The sequence below is a fragment of the Schistocerca gregaria genome, chromosome 5 (genome assembly GCF_023897955.1).
Source record: "Schistocerca gregaria isolate iqSchGreg1 chromosome 5, iqSchGreg1.2, whole genome shotgun sequence".
Lineage (NCBI taxonomy): Eukaryota > Metazoa > Arthropoda > Insecta > Orthoptera > Acrididae > Schistocerca > Schistocerca gregaria.
Window position 1 is genome coordinate 554,685,427 of NC_064924.1, and position 21,053 is coordinate 554,706,479.

At 44.9% G+C, this 21,053-nt stretch overlaps 1 protein-coding gene across 1 annotated transcript in view; it reads right to left on the reverse strand.

Moving 5' to 3' along the window:
- The window catches only part of LOC126271864 (F-box/LRR-repeat protein 14), a 73,173-nt gene extending 62,474 nt beyond the window's left edge, over window positions 1–10,699 (reverse strand). Inside the window, exon 1 of the mRNA XM_049974202.1 lies at window positions 9,587–10,699. Within this exon, the coding sequence (XP_049830159.1) occupies window positions 9,587–10,549 (963 nt within the window). The 5' untranslated portion in view covers window positions 10,550–10,699. The remainder of the gene's footprint in view (window positions 1–9,586) is intronic.
- Between the last annotated feature and the right edge of the window lie 10,354 nt (window positions 10,700–21,053).

Sequence of the window (21,053 nt, forward strand, 5' to 3'; positions counted from 1 at the left end):
GGACCATTTAAGCAAATATTTGGTTAGAAAACATTCTCTTTAATGATGGAATGTCATCGTATTAGAGATATAAGCACAATGCTAATTAAGGCCCTGTAAAAATATCTCTGTCGACTATTTGACGTTATATCATATTTCCATCCGATCTATTATATGGTATATGAATGAGAACACACGAAAATCACATTAAGCAAGTAATGAAAAATGTGTGTTCTCCTGTTCCATCAAGGCGTACGTTGCGTCGACGACCCACTTAGTACGTGAATCTGGGAGGCTAACCATTTTCAGTTGTATTCAAACTAATTTCATTTTAACGTGAAATACAATCTGTAGAATATGCATTACTTACCGGATTCTATCGTACACATAATTTTTGAGCTGGGTAACAGGATAACCGGCTAATTTAATTATATGAATCAACCATAACCCGACGTGAAAAATTGATTTTCGCTACAAATATTATTCACACCTAAACGATTCTGGGCTATTGTCTCATTTTATTAAATGTGTGTTTTATGGGACACCTGAAAACGCTTTTGATTCAGTATGTAGTAGTGGCATTCAGTGTTTATTTTACTATAGTCTGAAACTGCTGACCAACACTTCGTGTTATATTCTGGAATTTGACCGGCAGTAAACGCAGTGTGCTAAACCAGCAGTTTTTAAACGAAAAGACTCATCTGCATCAGAGACATTTTAAATCATTTTTTTTTCATTTTTTTCCCTTGCGTATGGATATCTACATGAATTTTCCAGTATTTACATATTTTCACCAAGATGTACAAATATACGCAGTTCACTTTGGTGCTTGAGGCTTGGTGTTATCCTACAATCCTCTTAGAGAATTTCATCAGAAATTTGCGGACTTTTTTCGGTCCAGAAGGTACCACTGAAATGAGACGTGGTAAAACAAACACGATCCCGTCTGAATAAAAGTTTATTCGGGTACATTTACGTTTCGGAGACCATAGCACATTTTTTGCTGACGTTTTTGATAGCAGTTCCAGCATAATCATCTCTGAATTTCTCATACTCCGGGATAATAAAGGATTTTTCTACATAATCACAAAATGCGAGTCATTGAAGTGTCTATACTAGTTAACAAGCACTGCTGAATGCCTAGCTTTAGTGCCGCACACTTCACATCGAAGAACGCTTATGAGCTCACCTATTACTTCAGTGAGATCTACGCTTCTTTTGTACAGAAATATCTGAAGATTATTCTTTCCTTGTCGCGCGTGAATTTCAATGATCATTATAGTAGACACAATTGTAAAAATGAATTTGCTAGCGAGGTAAGTAAAATGGCTAGTGTTCAATAAAGCATTAAAAAAGAAGTCATTACAGGTTTCACTACTTCTACCATACACGTTATGAAATGAAATTATCGTATCGCATTATGCAGGAAGACCACACTAGGGCTGTGTTTCGGTCTGCCTCGAGTCCTCCGTTTGAGCCAGTTCGGCGACTGGAACGTCTTTGTTTTCTCTGCAACCTAAATCCTCGAAGCCTCCGTCATTAATTAAAGGTTGATATTTATAGTTCTCTGCGGAACACAAAAATTAGTCGACACGCATTATAGGGTACAATTTTTACACATTGCAGGATTTTCTGTTGAATAGAATGTGCGAAAACAGATTATCGATGGGTACGAATTTAGCAGCAATTACTGACACATAGTTGGAGGATCTGGAGGAAGTTATTTATTCGTTCGCATTAAGATCCAACCCCCTGGCGAAGAAAATCTGAGACCCGGTCGTGTATCGAACCCGAGACACCATGATCTTGAAGCAGCGACGAAAACCAGTAGACCACGAACTGTGGACATATCAGCTGTGAAAGGGCTTACCTACTTAAAATACAAACAACTTTGGTCGGACTATGTTGTGTAGGGTACGTATACTTCTTTGGCGGCCTAAAAAAAGATCACGGGCAACACAGTTGCAGAAAAACTCTAACAAATGTCAGGCAAATTTCACTTGAACGAAAAAAATAAAAAAATAACTTCTTGCAAATTCTCAAAATGTTTCAGCAACTGCTGTCAAGTTCATACCCATCAAAAATCCGTCTTTGCAAATTCCATCTAACAAAAAATCCCGCAACGTGCAAAAATCATACCGTATCATACGTATCAACTGATTTGTGCTCCGTGGTATTTCGTGCAGACTGTCAACAGCAATCTTGATTGACTGACGACTTAGATCCGAGAGAAGACGCGTTAAGTAATCCGTGAAGCACTGTCGCAAGTGCTTTCTCGTTAGGTCATACGGTTAGCCGGGCGGCTGCCGCTACCTTCTGATAAGAAATCTTACTGTCCGGTAACTGAGCTGCTCGTGAGATACATTGCTAACTGCACTCTTCTCCAATAGCCGATCCCTTTGACAAACGAAAAAGTAGCAAACGGTGACCGACAGCGTGGGCTTGTAGAGGGCAACGTAATCAATTTGATTATCAATTTCTTGCATTTAGAAATGCCCTCGATTCAGTCCCACACCAGTACCTCCGACGGGGGGTGAAGAGGGGGGAGGGGGGGAATAGGGGAAATGTGGAAGCTGTACACTGAGGGATTCCTGAAATGATGATGACTTCTCAAAAACAAAATGTCACAGAAATAGTACGCGCTCTCTTTAGTTCATTGTTGTGTGAAGAGATACGGGAAATGCTTTCTAGCGTTTATAAAAGTGCGTATCACTTGTTAGTACTTGCTGCCATTATGTGCTTATGACGCGCACAGGACGTCCCTAAATTATTCGTTTATAATTAATACAACAGAAACAGAACATCAAACAAATATTAAATCAAAAGGAAGGTCAGCGTTGGTCGTAATATTGATGTTTTATTAATAGCAGAATCGATTTTCGATCACATAGTGATCATCTTCGGTGCTGTACACATTAAACTCAGACACTGGTATCAAGTTATTGACAACTTGATACCAGTATCTGAGTTTAATGTCTACAGCACCGAAGTTGTCAACAACTTGATACCAGTGTCTGAGTTTAATGTGTACAGCACCGAAGATAATCACTACGTGATCGAAAATCGATTCTGCTATTAATAAAACATCAATATTACGACCAACGCTGACCTTCCTTTTAATTTAACATATATGGTCGTTGCGCACACAGCACTCCATGGAGTCGTCAATCCATCAAACAAATATATTTAGTCATGGTAAATATGGTACGTGAAGGCAACATCTGATGCTATGGACGATTGATACAGTACTCCATGTGACGTTCACATGGAGTACTCCAATGGGCGACCACTGCCCTGTGTGGGCGCAGCACATCGTCGCACCACTGATTTTCATGTCCTTTCGTAGATTCCTGGCATGTCCGCAACGGTACCAGCAGTGACGGCAGTTCTACCGACGTCGTCGTCTTGTGATCCCACAACGGCTTCGTACACCAGGTGCTTCATGTGATTCCAGAGAAAGAAGCCCAGACGCGTGAGGTCAGCTGACCTGGGTGGTCAGGCCACAGGGCCACCTTTGCCAATCCATGGATTCCCGAAGGCGACTCTCAGACGATTCCTCACAGCAGTACTGAAGTAGGCTGCCGCCGTTGTCACAAGATGGCGATGCTTGCGAATGAGTCTGTGTGTCTCCAAGCGGATCTCAGAGCCACCCATTTGTACATGTGCACAATGAGCAGTTTTCAATGCCAGCACACATTTGTAGTCAGTGCCACCGGAACAGCTTATGTTAGCACCACGAACAAAATGTTCCCTAACATTACAAACTGACTTCAGAGACCGTATGTTCTTATGGAAATGTATTTGTTTACATGCTCTCAATCTCTTATATTAATCTGAACGAATAGTTTGGGAACACCCTGTATTTCTACAGAATAGGTTACAACTTTTCAACTGATTCTTCATTGTGATAATTTACTAGTTAGTTTCTCTCTTTTTTTATCCAGTTCCTTGTAGATTCTCTCAGAGACAATAACACTGGAAACAAATTCTTCGTTCACCTTCCTTGAAAAAAATGAATTAAAACAGAACTGGCAATTCTAAAGCGTCAATGATGTTGGTGGACTAGTGGATGCTTTAGGATCAAGGGGCTCGAAGTTTTCCATAAGGGATAAAATCGACGATTTAATTACATCTTCATCATCGTACTGTCGAGTGTTGGTACCCCAACTCTGGCCACTAATACGACAAAACAAGATCCACATCCAGACAACCGGCCGCTGTGCCCGAGCGGTTCTAGGCGCTTCAGTCCGAAATCGCACTGCTGCTACGGTCGCAGGTTCGAATCCTGCCTCGGGCATGGATGTGTGTATGATGTCCTTAGGTTAAAGTAGTTCTAAGTCTAGGGCACTGATGACATTAGATGTTAAGTCCCCTAGAGCTTAGAGCCATTTGAACCATTTTGAACATCCACAGAAAATTATAATCTTATGGCATTCAAAACTGGGAGTATTAAATATGTCAGCGCTAAAGCAGCTGGTTGAAGGTAAGTTGTTATACACTTGAAACATGGATGGAGTTTCGTTATGCCCAATTCGTTTTATTTCTTCTGACCTAAATATCGATCTATTGACAGAGAAATAGACTCACGCTGTTCGAATAAATTCAGGCAAAACTAAGTTAAGAACCTACAGTAAACAGTCACTACTTAGGTAACCAAATTTATTTCATTATCTTGCATCAGTTTCAGGTGTTTCCAATCTCACGTGGAAAGATGCACATTTAGTTGTCTCACATGAAACGAATGTCCATCCTGATATTTCCTCAACACTTGCATAATCTTCTTACTTTTCATGTGTGTGGCTCTCGAAATATTAATTCAGTGCATTGTAAACAGTTTAGATGTTTCTTTCGCGTGAGGTTACGATACAATGACACGTGACAGGAACAGGAAATCAATCGATATTTTTTACCTTATAGGCTGGCGTAGAATTTTGTTATAGATTGCGTTCGTTTATGCACAGTATCACACCTATAACATTCAATAGCACTACATTATGAAAAAGGCATTTGTTTGAGTTCCAGAATGATACCACAAGAACCTATTACTTAGTAAGCAGGTAAAGGAGCAAAAGAAATATAGCTAACTTAAGACTGTGACTGCAAAACTCAAGCCAGACCAAGCTGCTGTTATTTGAGAAATGCTGTCGGGGTTGAAGCCAAGGGCTTTTTATCAGGAGTATACGCTGGCATCGTTTACATTCACATATAATGTTATTTAGTTTATTTATATGAAGAAAACAGAAATGCGGCCGATTTCCATTTTCTGGTAGCCTATGTTTTACTTAAAAAGTAAGTTCTCTTCAGTACCTAAGGAAAGAACTGTTACCGTGCTAATTTTATAGCTGGGTCACTGTGCCGAATCACATTTTAACGTAGATAGTGGGCCAAGGCATTGCACGCGTGAAGAAATGACGTCCTCATCACGGGCGCCTTAAGACTTGCACTTGGCGGCCGAACGTCCCCGGCTGGGACCTCTCGGCCAACGATGCCGTACGCTCATTCCCATTTAGAGAAACATATTCTGTTTCTAAATCTTATAATGCTCTTTTTCTTCATTCTGCTGTACTTATAGTCAACGTCAGTTTCACTGAATGCTGAATATTTTGTTTTTAAATTGCTTTCCCTAGAATGTGGCGTACAGCCGCGACAGCCAAATGTCTCCCCACGTGCCGAAACCAGCAAGATCTTGCATTCGCGGTCCTCTCCTGAGAAATATCCAGGTGGTTACAAGGACGTTGCTCCCAGCTTCTCACCTCCATTTCTTTATGCAATTATGACAATGTCTCATGTGATTTTCTGTCGTATTTGGTAAGTACTGCGGCTACTGCATTTTTGTTCCTGAGGCTCTAGCCGCTGTTTCGGAAGTAATCATCACAATTTCGACAATATGAATTATTGCTCGGGCAAGGTACGAGCAATTAATATCTCACATGCAATTTTTGTATACGGGCTTTCATATTACGCAGGCCGTAAACCTGAACTAAACTAAATCATTTCTATTGCTAAATTACAGCAGCATTCGAAAAAGTAACTTTCCACTAACTCAAAAACATCTGCGGAGACATTCAATACAGAATGTACGTACTTGCTCTAATTGTCCTTATCCTTCCACTCTTCACTTTATTTCAAGATCCTTCTTCCAGTGATTCATGTGCGATTTTATTACTCATTCTTCCGTGCTCTGAACCGTCCGGTTTGGTTGTCGCACCTCTCTGAATTTCTTTCACCTCTGCGGTCAAGTCGTATTCGTCGAATACGCAGCGGCTAGAAATTTGCTGAAGAGCAGGTGGTATAAAGTAGTTCGTAAGGCCTGCAATAACATCAATTTTAAAAGAAATTTTCAACGATGCCCATGAAACTAACATTGACTAACAATAAGACATAACAGTGTAGTCATTCTTGCCGTTTAGTGGCAGAGTTCATAGAGGCAATAATGGCGTGGGATATCAGGAAGGTATGCTAGTAATTCCACTATGGAATCGGACTGAGAAGTGATCATCAATCAACATTTGATCCTAAAGTAATAGCAAAGGAACCCCTCGGAGGAACAAGGTTTCTAAACAAACAGAAATAAATATAGAGTGTGTACGGTGACAAACTGACTTTTCCGAGAAGAATGGCTTTCTCGTGGGAGAACAGGATCCTCTGGAGGTGGTTTGCAAACCCTAAATTTAGGAGAAACACGAAAGACGTGTGGCGTAACGATCTACAGACAAAATTAATTTAAAATAACATATAATAATACAGGCGTTGCTCTCTGCGGAATGCATAGCCAGTATGCTGCTCAATTTGGTGTGATGTGTGGCATACAGTAAAATTACCGAGAAAAACTCCAATAGTTGCTACTGTCTCCGTACAGAAGTCACTCTAAAGGTACACCGCCGTCCTGTGCGCCCCGCAAAAATTCGCGCGACTGATACATTCCTCGGCTGACGATTTTTAAAAAAAATGACTTTTTCATCCATAAGGACTACATAAACCACGTAAATAACTAAACATGAAACTCTACGAAAGTCGAAAATATACTTTTGATGGGCTGTCTCCCACATTATACGATATTGCTCTGTCCAACATCAGAGCATTTCAGTAGCTGCCACAACAATTATAAGATCAATTATAAGAACTGTGTCACCTGATGACACTAAGAAAATTTAGAGATTGAGTACTTCCTCAGCTGGACTAGTATTAAGATGTAGACGTTGCTGGATTCGTCGTTTTCTGTCTTGAGAAAACAAATAGAATTTTGAGTGACCAACAGAAATTTGATATCCGCTAATCTTGAGTACTAACAAAGTGTCTTTGGCGCTCCAGCGCTAGATGTGTAGGCCTACTTGACATTTTTAACAGCCTCCATAAAAGAGGCAGCCAATAAACGATGTTTGTATGTACTGCATTCGGACGTCTCGGGGATTTAGAAGCTTAACAATATCTGCATCGAATCATTTCCACAGGCCTTTTACGTAAATTATCCTTGAATAACCGCCTCATGTTTCGTAGAGTTCTCATTGAAAGTAGAAGACGTAATATGAAGCACAGTTGAGTTCTTTCTTCTTTTTTGTTCACTCAGAGGGACTTGAAAAAAACATAACGAAATCTGTAAGGATGAAATATGATGATAAGCACTCCATCAGGGACTAGATGATTAATGCAAGCGGAAAGCGTCGATTCACCGCTAGTATACAGGCAAGTTTCAGTCCGCCATCGAAAGAGATGGTTAATAAAAAAACACTTGTACAACCAAGGCTAGAGTACTGCTCTTATGTTGATACCCATGTGAGTAGGTTTCACATGGAAATTGAGCGCTTGCAGAGAAAGGTATCAGGCTAATCTGTCGCGCTGTTCAGTGTAACAGGTATACTACAAAAACTGATCTCACACACACTCGAAGGAAAATACCTGATAGCTTTTACAAAATTCTAGACTTAATTTCCGGGGTGAAATATACCAGAATATCACTCTCGTTAAGAATTTAAAAACTCGCAACATGGGCTTGTGACGAGTCAATCGCTTTCATCGTGTTGAATTTCGGTGGCTTCGTTAGGAATGCATCATTTTAATCAAGCGATTTCAGATTTCGGCAACTTGCACCTACCTTCAAATGGTTTCAATCAAGTTTAATACGAAGTGCACAGCTTGGTACGGTCTTGTCCCTCATTCAGTTCTGGTGTTCTTTTGTCGCAGGAATGGATTTTTTTCCAGACGAACACTAGGTCACAAAATAGAGTTCACCTACTGTCTACGCACATACTGTTTTCGCATCACGCGAGTATACACTTCAGTATTTCTTACATGTTATTCACAGCATCGGACGTGTGCCTCACAGTAGGTAATGTAAATGTTTTTCTTTGACATCGTCTATGTGAGAAAACGCGACCTGTTGCTTTAAAACGTTTATGGACAAAAATCCTTCAAGATCGCAAATTTTCATTATTGATTAACGGTTTCAGCTCACTGACAAGCAGAACCAAATTACAGAAAATTGCAAATAAAAGTGAACATATTTTTGCTTATTTCTCTCTTGCTTTTTAATATTTTTCCCGTTATGTCTACATGATTTTTTATTTAACAAGGCCGAAGTGTAATGATTCTCGCACACTGAACTACATTTTAGATTGGTATGTATTGCACAACGGAAATTCAAATACTCAACGTATTTTTCATTGTTCACTTTTTAATCTCCTGTTTTTGTAGTTTATAACTGAGATGGCTCGCGACTGAGACGAAACCAGTAACCAATAAAGAAAATATGCGACCTTGACGTACGGCTTTTATCCACACGTTTTAAGGTAATGTAAAGCAAAGCACACGTCACACCCTGACAACACTTCGAAACAAAAGTTATAGGATCAGTAAGCTATATATATGCATTCAGAGAGCATTTTGAGCCTGTTACGTATGATTCGTAGTATAAAAAACACAATAAAGAATTAATATTTGTACATGACTTTTTCCCGCATTGAATGTAGTGGGGTTGTAAACTGTAAACCTTATATGAAAAAATAGTCATCTGAAGATGGTACTTCTGCCCAAAACCAGTTACAGCTTGGATATGACCTGCATTGCATTGTCAAAAGCTTTGATGGACCTTTTACAAAATTTACGACCACGCATCAATTTTTTTAATAAGATGTAAAAGTATCTCTGTGCAGTCACAGGTTTCGTAAAAAGTCTTTTATTGGAACTGCGGCAAGAGTTTATTCCAGTGTAAGCGGGCCAAATAAATAAATTCTGTAAAATCGTGGCTTTTGGCGAGTTTCTTCGCCATACATACAGGCGAGGAGCCTGCGCGAACAGGACTGGAGAGAATATGATAGAACAGTGCCTTTTTCTTGTAATATTAAAACTATAAAAAAGAGGTTCCCATACTGTGGACAACCGGGGGGCGTTTTTTCGAAATTTAGACGTCTTAAAACGTTGTTTTAACGGTGTTTTCTCGTCAGAGGTACCGGTACGTGCCATCACAAGTCAAGCACTGGACTATAGAGCAATAAAAAGTAACTTCTGCCAAGATACGGAAGGACGTTAGGTATGTCACTAATAACGGTAGCGCACATCGAGAACTGCAGTTGGGGAGTCGAAGAGGAGGCGTCCGGTGGTGGGTGATTACCTGCAGTCCGAGGTACTCGAGGGCGAGGTTGCCGTCGGCGTTGTCGCGGTTGAGGCCGGCGAGGTAGGAGATGCCCTGGTCGGAGATGTGCCAGCACGAGCGCAGGTTCAACCTGCGCAGGCGGCGGAGGCCCCACGCGATCAGCAGCAGGCCGGTGTTGGTGACGTTGCAGCAGCCGCCCAGCTCCAGCGACTCGAGGTTCTTGAGGTACTGCGCGATGCGGCCCAGGCTGGTGTCCGTCACCTGCTTGCACAGCGAGAGGTCGAGGTGCGTCAGCGACGGCACCTCGGCCACGAACGCGTGCGACAGGCCGATGTCGGTGACGTTGTAGCAGCCGGACAGGTTGAGCGACTCGATGTTGGGTACGCCCTGCACGACGTCGCGCAGGCTGCGCCGCAGCGACAGCACCTGCACGCGCCGGATGCCGCGGCGCACCAGGCTGGCGAACAGCGACGGGTTGGCGCGCCGCAGGTGCAGCTTCGCCTCGACGCCGCGCCACACCGACTTGTGGTAGGCCGCGTCGCGCCACGACGTGCACACCTGCGCCGCGCGGCCCTTGTCGCGCACGTCCAGGTAGCCGAAGATCAGCGCCAGGATCTCGGGGTACAGGCACGACACGTGCGTCTGGCTGCCGTCCGGCGCGCCCGCCACCTCCTGCTGCGCGTGCTGCTGCTGCTGCGACTGCTGGTGGTGGTGGTGATGGTGGTGGTGGTGGTGGTGGCCGTGGTGCGACGACGAAGACGACGACGACGGCGGCGCCGCCTTGGAGTGCTTGCCCAGGTGCGCCGACACCTCGGCCGACAGCGCGTGGTGCGCGGCGGACGGCACGCTCTCGAGGTGCGGCTGGTGCAGGAAGGCGGCCGCCGAGTACGGGTGGAACTGCAGGTGGTGCCTCGCGCTTCGGTGCACCACCAGCTGCGGCGGCAGCTCCGTCAGGAACAGGTGGCCCTCGTCGGTCATCATAGCTGCGCGGCGGTCGTGCTCCCGGGCGGCCACACTGGCTACGACGCGCGAGTCGACTGAACCGCACTACTACACCGACCTCCTACCGCACTGCCGCACGGCATAGCTCGCACTGACGGCGCTCTTGCCGTCGCGCGCGACACTGGCCGCGCTTGCCGGGCCCGCCGCCGCGCGGCGCTCGCGTCGCCGCTCCTCCCCACCACGACGCCGCCCGGCCAAACATTTTTTCGCGCTCCCCACTCGGGACTGCGTCCGAGCGGCAAACATTGCACGCCATTGGCTGGAGGCAGTCACGTGACGTGACGCCGCTGTATCGATTCGGAGGCTCACTGCGGGCGGCATTTTTAAGTTTGGCCGTTTTCCCCTCGCAGGCTCGGCAAGCGAACGATCGCGTTGGCGGGCGTCCCCCGTCCCCACCACGGGCAACGCCGGTGGGCGGGACTATCAGCTGACTGGCAGGGGTATCGACCAACCGATATCTCGCACGCCGCCGGCGATAATATCGAGTGCACCTTTTTTCTCAAAAATTTTCGAGGATTCGGCGTGCGTTATATATTTTATGGCGACGCCGGAAAACGTCAGCTGCAGTCGAAACTGAAAGTGACAGGCCAGAGTCGATCGCCTTAACCGTCACCAAAAAGCGCTCCAGCACCATCGCCAGCGACGCATAAAAAAATGACAGAACACCTGCTAGCCAAAAAGCGCCCAACTCGTTACAGCCACAACAGCGCTATATTTAATTCTGTTACACAACGACTGAATTCTTTTTATCCCCATGAACACAAGAATACTGGTTGCATAACAATTAATATCGCGGAACAGTTCCGTTTTTTTGAACAGCCTGCGACGTAAGGACGCAGCAAGCGGCGGATACGCTGATAAATCCATCCCTTTTGAATTTAAAGGAGAGCTCCGATTGCAGTACACAAGTCTGCGTTCTTTTTTCGCTTCCTCCCCGCCCCGCCCCGGCTGTCCACTACTCTTTTTCCCTAGCAGCGGTTTAAATTTATTCGGCGCGCTCTGAATAAACAGCAGCGGCCGACTGGCGCTTATAAAATTTACATTCGCCGGCACGCTGCTCTAAATCTCCCGCGCCAACCGCCGACTTCGATGATAACTTACTCTTTCGGCGGATACCGAGGGCAGGAGCATCCGATAAATACATCAGCGTACCTCGGCGAGCAGTAAACGTTGCAGGTAGGCCTAATGATTTACTGGGCACCGCTTCACCAACTGAAAACTAAATCATACAAAGAAATTTATTTTTCAGTCCCTGATTATGGATATGCGGAAGTTTTGCTTTACATCGAGTCGTATTTATTGTTGACATTCAGAGAAATTACTAAAATGGCGAAAAGTAGCAACAGAATGACAAAACGTACGTGCTGAGGGTACCAGATCCGCACATTTCTTGGTTGATTAAATTTTAAACTTCGTATTTCGGAATGAGTATAAAAGAAGTTCAACATAGTATAAGAACAGTCAAATTAAGATCAAATTAAAACGAGACACACGGAAAAAAGTAAAACTACTTATTATTTCAGAAGTAGTCGCCGAAACTGTTAACACATTTATATCTCCGTGAGATAAGACTGTTAATGCATTCATGGAAAAATGTTTGCGGTTGCCTACGGATCGATCCATTACTGTACCAGAGCGTGCACCTGTTCCTCCGAAGCATAGCGGCGGCCAAGAATGTCTTTCATCTGGGTTCCAAAAATATGGAAATCGAATGAGGAGAGATCGGGATTGTATTCCGCAACCGAATGATGCCGTCCTTCGATAGTCTTGTGGGTTTGGACTTGACAACGCTCTTCAATTTTTGTAATGTGCCCACATACCGCAGTGCATTAATTGTAACACCTTTTTCCAGAGTATAAATGAGCAGTCAAAAATGTTCAAACATGAGTGAAATCTTATGGGACTTAAGCGCTAAGGTCATCAGTCCCTAAGCTTACATAATACTTAACCTAAAGTATCCTAAGGACAAACACACACACCCAAGCCTGAGGGAGGACTGGAGCCACCGCCGGGACCAGCCGCACGGTCTATGAGTGCAGCGCCCGAGACCGCTCGGCTAATCCCTCGCGGCAAATGAGCAGTCAAAGGAAATGTCATCATGACTTTGACTACGCTGCAGAAGCTTCGCTGTGAACCCCTTACGCTTCCTCCCCGAAATCCCGATATGTCCTCGTGCGAATCCTGTATTTTTGGAAACCTGAAGGAAGACATTCGTGGCTGTCGATTTGCTTCGCACGAAGAGGTGAAGGCCTGGGTACAATCGTGGATGTACAGGCAAACGCAAACATTTTTCCTTGAAGGCATTGCCAATCTTATCTCACAGTGGAATAAATGGACACCGATGAGGAAAAACATTATGACCACCTGTTTAATAGCGTGTTGCCTACGCTCAAGTCAAGCAATTCCCGCTAGTTACAGGACGGCGGTTTGCGGGCACGCAGTATAAGTTTTTCAGTGGGTATATCTTCAGTGGGTATATGTTTTTCAGTGGGTACAGATCAGGTACGTTTGCTGACTAAGACATCGACGTGAGTTCACTATAATGCCCCTCAAACCATTGTAGCGCGATTCTGGCCTTGCAGCATGGAAAATTATCATCCCGGAAGACGTCATCACCGTAGGGGGAGACTTCAAGGATGGAGCGATGCAGGCGGCCCGCAATAACGTCCACGAAGTTCGCTGTTGTCATTATGCCATCGATTACCACCACAGGTCCCGTGGAGGACGAACTCAATGTACACCATAGCATAATTCTGCCCTCATCTGTCTCTGGGTGCATACTTCGTGCAGTCATTCGCTTCGATGACGGCGTGCGAGGACCCAACCGTCGACCTGGTGTAACAAGAAATGCAATTCAATAGACAGGCGACGCGTTTCTATTGATCCGTGATGGAAACTCAATGGTAGTGTGCCCATTGCAGTCATAACTGACGATGTCTTTGGGTCGACACAGAAACAGGTAGGGGTCGTGTGATGTATAGCTCCATGTCCAACAGTGGCTTTTGAACGGCGTGCACCGAAACACCAGCACTGTACTCTGTCGTCAGATCTGCCACAAATCACTTCCTGTCCCGGTTCCACAGTGGGAGAGCCTGCGACATCTACGTTTTGTGGTCGTTCGATACCATAAGGCCTACTCGTAATTTCACCATACTTCAACTACTTTACTTAGGTGCCCACGACGGTAGTATTCCAACAAATGATCAGCTTTGTCGTTTCAGAGATCCTCGTTTCCTTCAGAGATCCTCTTTTCCTTCAGAGATCCTCGTTTCCACCCACAGCCCCACAACGACGTACCCTTTGTGAAAACCGCTTATATCACTGGATTTCCGAAATTTGCAGCCGGAGGTACTGGGAGATGAAGAAGCTTGCACAGGATAGAGCAGCATGGAGGGCTGCGTCAAACCAGTCTCAGGACTGAAGACCACAACAACAACAACATCTTGGCTGTAACTGCCCATTCGTCTCTCTTCCCCTTACACGCTTTCCTTACTGCGTTACGTGCCCACAACACCACCAGGAGGCAAATATTTAACCTCGCGGTGGGCAGTGGTCATAATACACTACTGGCCTTTAAAAATGCTACACCAAGAAGAAATTCATATGATAAACGGGTATTTATTGGATAAATATATTATACTGCAAGAGACATGTGATTACATTTTCACGCAATTTGGGTGCATAGATCCTGAGAAATCAGCACCCAGAACAATCACCTCTGGACGTAATAACGGCCTTGATAAGCCTGGGTATTGAGTCAAACAGAGCTTGGATGGCGTGTAGAGGTACAACTGCCTATGCAGCTTCAACACGATACCACAGTTACTCAAGAGTAGTGACTGGCGTATTGTGACGAGCCAGTTGCTCGGCCACCATTGACGAGACGTTTGCAATTCGTGAGACGCCTGGAGAATGTATCTGTATCCAGAAAGGCCCGTACAGGACCTGCAACATGCCGTCGTGCATTATCCTGCTGAAATGTAGGGTTTCGCAGTGATAGAATAATGGGTAGTGCCATGACCCGTAACACATCTGAAATGTAACGTCCACTGTTCGAAGTGCTGTCACTGCGAACAAGAGGTGTCCGAAACGTGTAACCAATGGCACCCCTTACCTTCACGCCGGGGGATACGTCAGTATGGCGATGACGAATACACGCTTCCAATGTGCGTTCATCGCGATGTCGCCAAACGCGGATGCGACCATCATGATGCTGTAAACAGAACCTGGATTCATCCGAAAAATTGGCGTTTTGCCATTCGTGCACCCGGGTTCGTCGTTGAGTACACCATCGCAGGCGCCCCTGTCTGTGATGCAGCGTCAAGAGTAACCGCAGCCATGGTCTACGAGTTGATAGTCCATGCTGCTGCAGACGTAGTCGAACTATTCGTGCAGATGGTTGTTGTCTTGCAAACGTCCGCATCTGTTGACTCAGGGATCGAGACGTGGCTGCACGATCCGTTACAGCCATGCGGATAAGAAGCCTGCCATCTCGACTGCTAATGATACGAGGCCGTTGGGATCCAGCATGGTGTTCCGTATTGCCCTCCTGAACCCAGCGATTCAATATTCTGCTAACAGTCATTGGATGTCGACCAAAGTGAGCAGCAATGTCTCGATACGATAAACCGCAATCGCCATATGCTACAATCGGACCTTTATCAAAGTCGGAAACGTGATGGTACGCATTTCTCCTCCTTACACGAGGCATCACAGCCACGTTTCACCAGGCAACGCCCGCCAACTACTGTTTGAGTATGAGAAATCGGTTGGAAACTTTCCTCATGTTAGCACGTTGTAGGTGTCGCCACCGGCGCCAACCTTGTGTGAATGCTCTGGAAAGCTAATCATTTGAATATCACAGCAATTTCTTCCTGTCGGTTAAATTTCGCGTCTGTAGCACGTGATCTTCGTGTTGTAGCAATTTTAATGGCCATTAGTGTATTTTGGCTCATCAGTTTACTAACAGTTATGGCGATTACTTTTGAAATAACAAGCAGTTTACCTACTTTTTTTCCATGTGTCGCAGTTTCATGTGGTTCAAGATCGTGACCGGACCGGATTATTGGCCTGGCTGCATGAAGAGTACAGCCTTTCTGTTCGCCACAGAACTGGGAGTGGTAAGAGGGGCAGCTCCCTCACCCTTCCCGCCTCTAAACCACGGGAAAGATCCCCTGTTCTGATTTTGACAGCAGGTTGATTGGACATAGAGCCGTAATGGAAGGATTAGAGATCCCCCACCTCTTTCTGGGATTGAACTGGGACTTCCAGAGCCGGTAACTAGCGCTCTAACCGGTTGACCAGCATGAGAACTTCATTGAAACAGGAAGACAAAATAGACTTGTTTTTTTAAAAAAAAAACACTGGAATTTATTTCATATTTATTATTTTAGATGTGAACCCGTCTCCGTAGCCGACGTCGCTAACGCACCTCCGGTGGTGGAGCAATAGTCGGAGGTAAGCCGGCTAGAATCCTGTGTGGATGAAAGTTTCACTGCTAGCATTTGGCTGGCAAGGGGAGGAGAGGTGGCGGCGTTGAGTCCTACATCATGTATTTCCTCCCAGATCATGTCTTTGTACGAGGCATGTTTTTTAAGTAAGAACCGTTTTGAAATTTAAAAAAAGACGTGCTAACATAACTCAATAATTTTATTTTTACATGAAAGCCTCAACCTTAATCTACTTCTCTACATAATTTCCGTCATTATTGAGGCACTTGTCATAACCTTGTACCAGTTTTTGAATACCCTCCTCATAGAAGTCTGCCGCCTGACTTGTTAACCACTGCATCACCACTGTTTTGACTTCGTCATCGTCTTGAAGACGCTGACCGCCCAGGTGTTTCTTCAAGTGCAGGAACAGATGGTAGTCACTGCGCGCCAGATCTGGACTGTACGGAGGATAATCTAGAGTTTCTCATGGAAAAAATGTGATGACATCTTTGGTCTGATTCGCCTCATGCGGACGGGCATTGTCTTGCAGCAAAACGATGCCCTTGCTCAACTTCCATGGACTGTTTCTTTCATTCTGGTGTGACGTAGGCCACTCATGTTTCATCGCCTGTAACAGTTTGGCTTAAGAAATCATGACCGTCGTTGTGGTACCACTCAAGGAAAGTAAATCCACTGTCTAAACGTTTGGTTTTGTGCACATCCGTCAACATTTTCGGTACCCAACGTGCGTACAATTTTCGGTAATTCAAGTGTTCGGTCACAATGCCATACAAAACACTTCGAGAAACATTAGGAAAGTCATCCCGCAAGGAGGAATCGTAAATCGTCTGTTTTCTCTCACCTTATTGTCCATTTGCTGCACCAAACTTTCATTAACGACCGAAGGACGCCCACTCTGTTGTTCACCATGTACATTTGTGCGGCCATCTTTAAATGCTCTCACCCACTTTCTTACCGTTCCATCACTCATAATGTTTTCTCCGTAAACTGCACAGATCTCATGATGAATATCGATCGCTTTTAGGCCTTTAGCACTAAGAAATCTTATAACAACCCGTACTTCACAGTCGGCGTGTCTCACGATTATCATACGCATCTTAAACACTCAGTACACATTGTAAACAAGGAAGAATCAGAATGTAATTGTGTCAGTGCGCAGATTAAGGTACAGGCTTTCATGTAAAAATAAAATTATTGAGATATCTTAGCATGTCTTCTTTTAATTTCAAAACGTTACTTACTTAAAAAAAACACGCCTTATACCAATGTCCTCGACTAAATTTCAAACTTCTCCGCAGCGTCTTATGAAGATAGAGCAAATGCCACTATTGATGATGGTTTGTGGGGACGTTAAGCTCGGCGGTCCTGTTGATGCTATTCGAGGGGAGTTGGCTATGTTCGAACACCGGGTTTCATCCGCTCTCTTCCTTCATTCATAAAGCCGAGTTTCCTAGCAGCAGGAATTCTGTGCTACATAGTACACTGGATGAAAATGACTTACAAGTTCGTGGCGTCCTCCATCGGTAATGCTGGAATTCAATATGCCTCGGTAACAGCTTCCACTCTCACAAGCATACGTTCTGTCAGGTGCTGGACGGTTTCTTGGGGAAAGGCAGCCCATTCTTCACGAAGTGCTGCACTGAGGAGAGGTATCGACGTCGGTCGGTGAGGCAAGGCACGAAATCGGCATTCCAAAACATCCCAAAGGTGTTCTATAGGACTTAGGTCAGGACTCTGTGCAGGCCAGACCATTACAGCGATGTTATTGTCGTGTAACCACTCCACCACAGGCCGTGCATCATGAACAGCTGCTCGATCGTTTTGAAAGATGCAGTCGACATTCCCGAATTGCTCTTCAACAGTGGGAGCAAGAAGGTGCTTAAAACATCATTGTAGGCCTGTGCTGTGATAGTGCCACGCAAAACAACGAGGGGTGCAAGCCCTCTCCATGAAAAAAACGACCACACCATAAAACCACCACCTCCGAATTTTACTGCTGGCACTACACACGCTGGCAGATGACGTTCAGCGGGGATTCGCCATACCCACACCTGCAATCGGATCGCCAAATTGTGTACCGCGATTCGTCGCCCCACACAACGTTTTACCACTGTTCAGTCGTCCAATGTTTACGCTCCTTACACCAAGTGAGGCGTCGTTTGGCATTTACCGGCGTGATGTGTGGCTTATGAGCAGCCGCTCGAACATGAAATCCAAGTTTTCTCACCTCCCACCTAATTGTCATAGCACTTGCAGTGCATCCTGATGCAGTTTGGAATTCCTGTGTGAAGGTCTAGATAATTGCCTGCCTATTATACATTACGCCATCTTCAATTGTCGGTGGCCTCTGTCAGTCAACAGACGAGATCGACCTGTACGCTTTTGTGCTCTACGTGTCCCTTCACGTTTCCATTTCACTATCACATCGGAAACAGAGGACCTAGGGATGTTTAGGAGTGTGGAAATCTCGCTTACAGATTTATCACACAAGTGACACCCAATCATCGGACCACGTTATAAGTCCGTGAGTTCCGCGGAGCGCCCCATTCTGTTTTCTCGCGATGTCTGATTATTACTGAGGTCGCTGATATGGAGTACCTGGCAGTAGGTGACAGCCAAATGCACCTAATATGAAAAACGTATGTTTTTGGTGATGACCGGATACTTTTGATCGCATGGTGTAAGTAATGCACCCGACAGTGACAGAAACCGGGAGAGGTGGCGCAGTGGTCAGCACACTGGACTCGCGTTCGGGAAAATGACGGTTCACACCCGAGTCCGGCCATCCTGATTTAGGTTTACCGTCATTTCTCTAAATCACTTCATCAAATGCCGGGATGTTTCCTCTCAAAGGTCACGGCCGAATTTCTTCCCCATCCGTCCCTAATCCGATGGGACCGATGATCTCGCCTCATGGTTCCTTCCCCCAAATCAACCAACCAACCACCGTCAGAGATAGTGGAGGTGTTTTCCGGCAGAGGGCAGTGCACAGACCGCCAACCCTTTATTTCCGGGATGACAGACCAGCTGGTTCTAGACAAGTGTAATGTGTTGAACGCTGCGTACTAACGAAGCAATTGCTACACCTCAGGCATAGTTCGCGTGCTACAAAGAGTGCTACAAAGAGTGCTAAAAAGCTACAAGTGCGTTTCAGTGCCGGGGAAGATAAACTGTTAATTGACGTACTCTCAAAAACATATTACTGACTGTTTTTCTGCGCGTCGATTAGCTCTGGAACAAACAATCCTCTTCTTTATGGTCCGCTATCTGTTCAGCTATCAACAAACCTAGGAGTTTCTTTTTCTTCCCTTCCATGCGGTTCATCAGTACTGTCAGTAATTATCACTTTGGCTGAAGTAACAGCACTTTCCTTGAACGCTCATCCCAGACAGAATGTGTGGACTGAATAGTTAATGCACTTGCGGTTTCATTTTCTGGGAAAACACAAAGGCGCACCCTATTTACGTTTTGCGTCCCTGCCAACGCAAAATGCCTCGTCCTGTTTGCACGACGAAAAGTCCTGCTATTAGGAAAACCCGGTCTGACAGTACAAAACCACCGTTACACTCTACAAGCACACATAAGCCATCTTCTTGGCACAGATGCACACTTTGCATGGGGGCTTAATTAAATATAATGCTAATAATTTTAGTTTTAGTCGTTGTTTGTCCGGTTACGCAGTCTCGTAACCGGTTGGCCCTGACTAGTATCACTCCGCAATCTGACCGCATAGAATAACAACAAAGAATGAAAGGAAATTTGCGTTAACACAATTAATTAATTAAGCCCCCGGCAACTATAAGAGCTACGAAACAACAAAGCACAAGTGTAACTGTTCTGTGTGTGGAAGTGTGATTCAACGTACACATCTGGCACGGTTCTTCCTCAATACGACAAGATGCTTTAAACGACATTTACAATGAAGTAATTTAAAAAAACCAGAAATACTATAATTGCACATAGAAACCATAATTACAGTCTAATACATGAACACAAGCCAGATGCTTTGTTGATTGAACCTGTGACCAAGAGGCATTGTTATTTAGGACGTCTAAAATAAAAAAAATTCTTTACCTTCATATATATTGACGAAAAATACACTTTGATCATTACAACATCCCCAATCGAATAACATATGGTGTCTTGCCCAACAGAACAACTAGTACTCTATCGACGTCTCAACAAGCACAGATCACGCCTACCTCAGAACTACTACTGCCCTCAGCCACTTCTCAGCTGCAACTGCCAGAGGAGGCGGCTGAATAATACTCTTTGGCGCAATCTCTGGCGCTGTGAGTCAGTGTAGCCACATTTCAACCCGACACTTCATAACAGATCGGAGGAAGGCAGTGGAATATCACCTCCAGTAGGACCTTGCATAGAAACGGGCGACGCAGCATCGCAGCAGTACTGAATCTAGACACACACCCCCTCCCCGTCGCCACCACCCGTTAAGCTCAGTCTCCAAGTGTCGCCCTATTTTCAGTTTGATTTTGTATTTGAAAGTATTGAGAAACCCCTCTACGAAAGAGGCGTGGTCCATTACTTTCAAGCACGCGTGTGATTCGTAACTTGCCTCACGTGCCAATCACAACCATGATCATCCTCTACGGTCCATTCTCATGACCAAACTCGACTTATTCGAAATGTCCAGGCCAATCGTGGAAGCCCTTCCTTTCTAAAACTCTTCCTTTCAACATTTTCCGTATACATTTCTTACGTAGGCGATTTCAAAGAGATGACTAAGCTCTAGGGGGACAATGCTTTTCCAGAGTGATGTGGAGTAAGCCACATTGGTTGCGTGCAAAGAATTATTTTGGAAAGAAATTATCTGCTTTGAAGAGGGGTAGTTTATAACATTGTTAGCTGATTTGTCTTCTGCGAGGTTACAAACCATGGTATCGGGCTTAATTTCGCCGATCAATAAGTCCTACTTCGTTACTACGCTCATTAAAGTTGTCCAACATCAATACAAATTCTGTGTGGCTTTTTACAAAGACCACGAATTCGTAAGGTAATCTGTCCTTGAT